Source organism: Helobdella robusta, assembly GCF_000326865.2.
Source record: "Helobdella robusta unplaced genomic scaffold HELROscaffold_14, whole genome shotgun sequence".
NCBI lineage: Eukaryota > Metazoa > Annelida > Clitellata > Rhynchobdellida > Glossiphoniidae > Helobdella > Helobdella robusta.
In genome coordinates, this window is record NW_008703782.1 from 47,428 (window position 1) to 49,927 (window position 2,500).

Genomic DNA, 2,500 nt, shown 5'->3' on the forward strand with positions numbered 1-2,500 from the left:
ATTATCAACAACTGCAACATCAACAACAACATCAACAACAACAACAACAAAAGCAAGAAAATCAACGACATCAACAACAACAACAGCAACAACAACAGCAACAACGACATCAACAACATCAACAACAACGGCAACAACATCATCAACAACAAAATTAACAACAACATCAACAACAACAACGACAACAGCAACAACATCAACAACAACAACATCAACAACAATAACATTAACAACAACATCAACAACAACAACGATAACAGCAACGACAAAGCAAACAAAAAATCATTATAACAAGCAGATAGAAGAAAAATTTCCCATTAACAATTGAAGGCATGACATGGCCGAGATGATTGATACATCCATTCATTTATTCATTTTTCATTTTTCCTCCTTCATTCATTTTTTATTTGTTCGTTCATCACTCATTCATACGTTCCTTTATTCATTCATTCATTTATTCATTCATTCATTCATTCATTCATTCATTCATTCATTCATTCATTCATTCATTCATTCATTCATTCATTCATTCATTCATTCATTCATTCATTCATTCATTCATTCATTCATTCATTCATTCATTCATTCATTCATTCATTCATTCATTCATTCATTCATTCATTCATTCATTCATTCATTCATTCATTCATTCATTCATTCATTCATTCATTCATTCATTCATTCATTCATTCATTCATTCATTCATTCATTCATTCATTCATTCATTCATTCATTCATTCATTCATTCATTCATTCATTCATTCATTCATTCATTTACGATCACTCGTTCATAGGACAAAAAATAATAATAATAATAATCATCATAATAATAGTAATAATAATAATATTAATAATAATAATCATAATAATAGTAATAATAATAATAATGAAATTTAAGTACGTTAATAGATTGGAGATTTTAAAGAAGATACGTCAAGTTTTGAAGCTTTGAGATCTACTACTACTGCCACTACTACCACTATTACTACTACTACTACTACTACTACTGCTACTACTACTACTACTGCTACTACTACTATTACTACTAATACTACTACTACACTAAAATTATTGATAATAGCAACAGCAGCAGCAGCTGTAGTAGTAGTAGTAGTAGTAGTAGAGTAGTAGTAGTAGTAGTAGTATTAGTAATAGTAGTAGTAGTAGTAGTAGTGGTAGTAGTAGTAGTAGTTGTAGTAGTTGTCATCATCGTCGTCATCATAATTTCAATCAGCAAGATGTAGATTCAATATCGGGGACAGTCGCTCTTTGAAATTTTTTCATCATACATCACATACATCATCATCATCATTGTCGTCATCATCATCATCATCATCGTCATCATTATTACCATCATCACCCTCGTTAAAGTACAGTCATCAACATCATCTTCATCATTTTCATACTTTTATATATCATTTTCATAAAATCCTCACTGGCATAATCACAGAATCACAGACGCTATCATTAAAATGGCATCAACCTTTCAACCAGCCAACCAACCAACCAACTAACCATCCAGCCAACCAACCAACCAACTAACCATCCAACCAACCAACCAACCAACCAACCAACCAACTAATTATCCAACCAACCAACCAACCAACCAACAAGCCAAACTAACCAACCAACCATCCAACCAGCCAACCAAATTTCTCACTTTTAATGATAAGTTCGACATTGAATCGTGACCTAAGCAGCATTGGTCTGCACTCTACCTCAAATCGACCGGTATCTTTAAACGGTATGTTGATGTTACTCAAGACATTTATCGGAAAGCCGGTTTCGGTATCTTGGTCTTTAGTCCAAATGATCGGTCGATTAAACAAATCGAAATGGTCGGCATGGAACTGACATTCCAGGTTGAGACTCGAACCCGGCTGCACTATGTAAACTTGGCTCTCGGAGGAGATTTGGATGTAGAAATCTGAATTTGTGGTGATGGTGGTGGTGTGGTGAGGTGTGGTGAGGTGTGGGTGGTTTTGTGGTGAGGTGTGGTGAGGTGTGGGTGGTTTTGTGGTGAGGTGTGGTGAGGTGTGGGTGGTTTTGTGGTGAGGTGTGGTTTTGTGGCGATAGTACTACTACTTCTACTACTACTATTACTATTACCACTAATAATAATAATATTATTAAAAATAATAATTTTTGTGATGATATTTTTTCATTTAAAATTAAATTCTCCGTCGGCTTATCATGAAGTTTCATATTATTCCTTCATATCAACCTGAAAAACGACTGATCATAAAAATAACTCGATGCGCCATTGGTCAATTTTTATGAATCATTAACCCGGCCGGCCAATCAGAAGTAAGTAGGTCATGGCACGTCATTTCCTATTGGCTGATTAGGCGTGACGTCATAATCACAAGATGGATGCAGACGTTACGTGATAGGCTTTCCCGCGCAAAGTAGGTCGTTAAAAGTGGCAGCGTTTGTAACTTTTTTTGTTTGTTGTCGTTGTCGTTGTTGTTGATGTTGTCGTTGTTGTTGTTGTTGTTGC

At 34.8% G+C, this 2,500-nt stretch overlaps 1 protein-coding gene across 1 annotated transcript in view; it reads right to left on the reverse strand.

Moving 5' to 3' along the window:
• Nucleotides 1–2,264, reverse strand: part of HELRODRAFT_168632 (hypothetical protein) — a gene marked incomplete at both ends in the record, with an annotated part of 7,555 nt that extends 5,291 nt beyond the window's left edge. Inside the window, 2 exons of the mRNA XM_009014494.1 lie at nucleotides 1,661–1,927; nucleotides 2,225–2,264. Of these exons, the coding sequence (XP_009012742.1) occupies nucleotides 1,661–1,927; nucleotides 2,225–2,264 (307 nt within the window). The remainder of the gene's footprint in view (nucleotides 1–1,660; nucleotides 1,928–2,224) is intronic.
• Nucleotides 2,265–2,500: the final 236 nt, after the last annotated feature.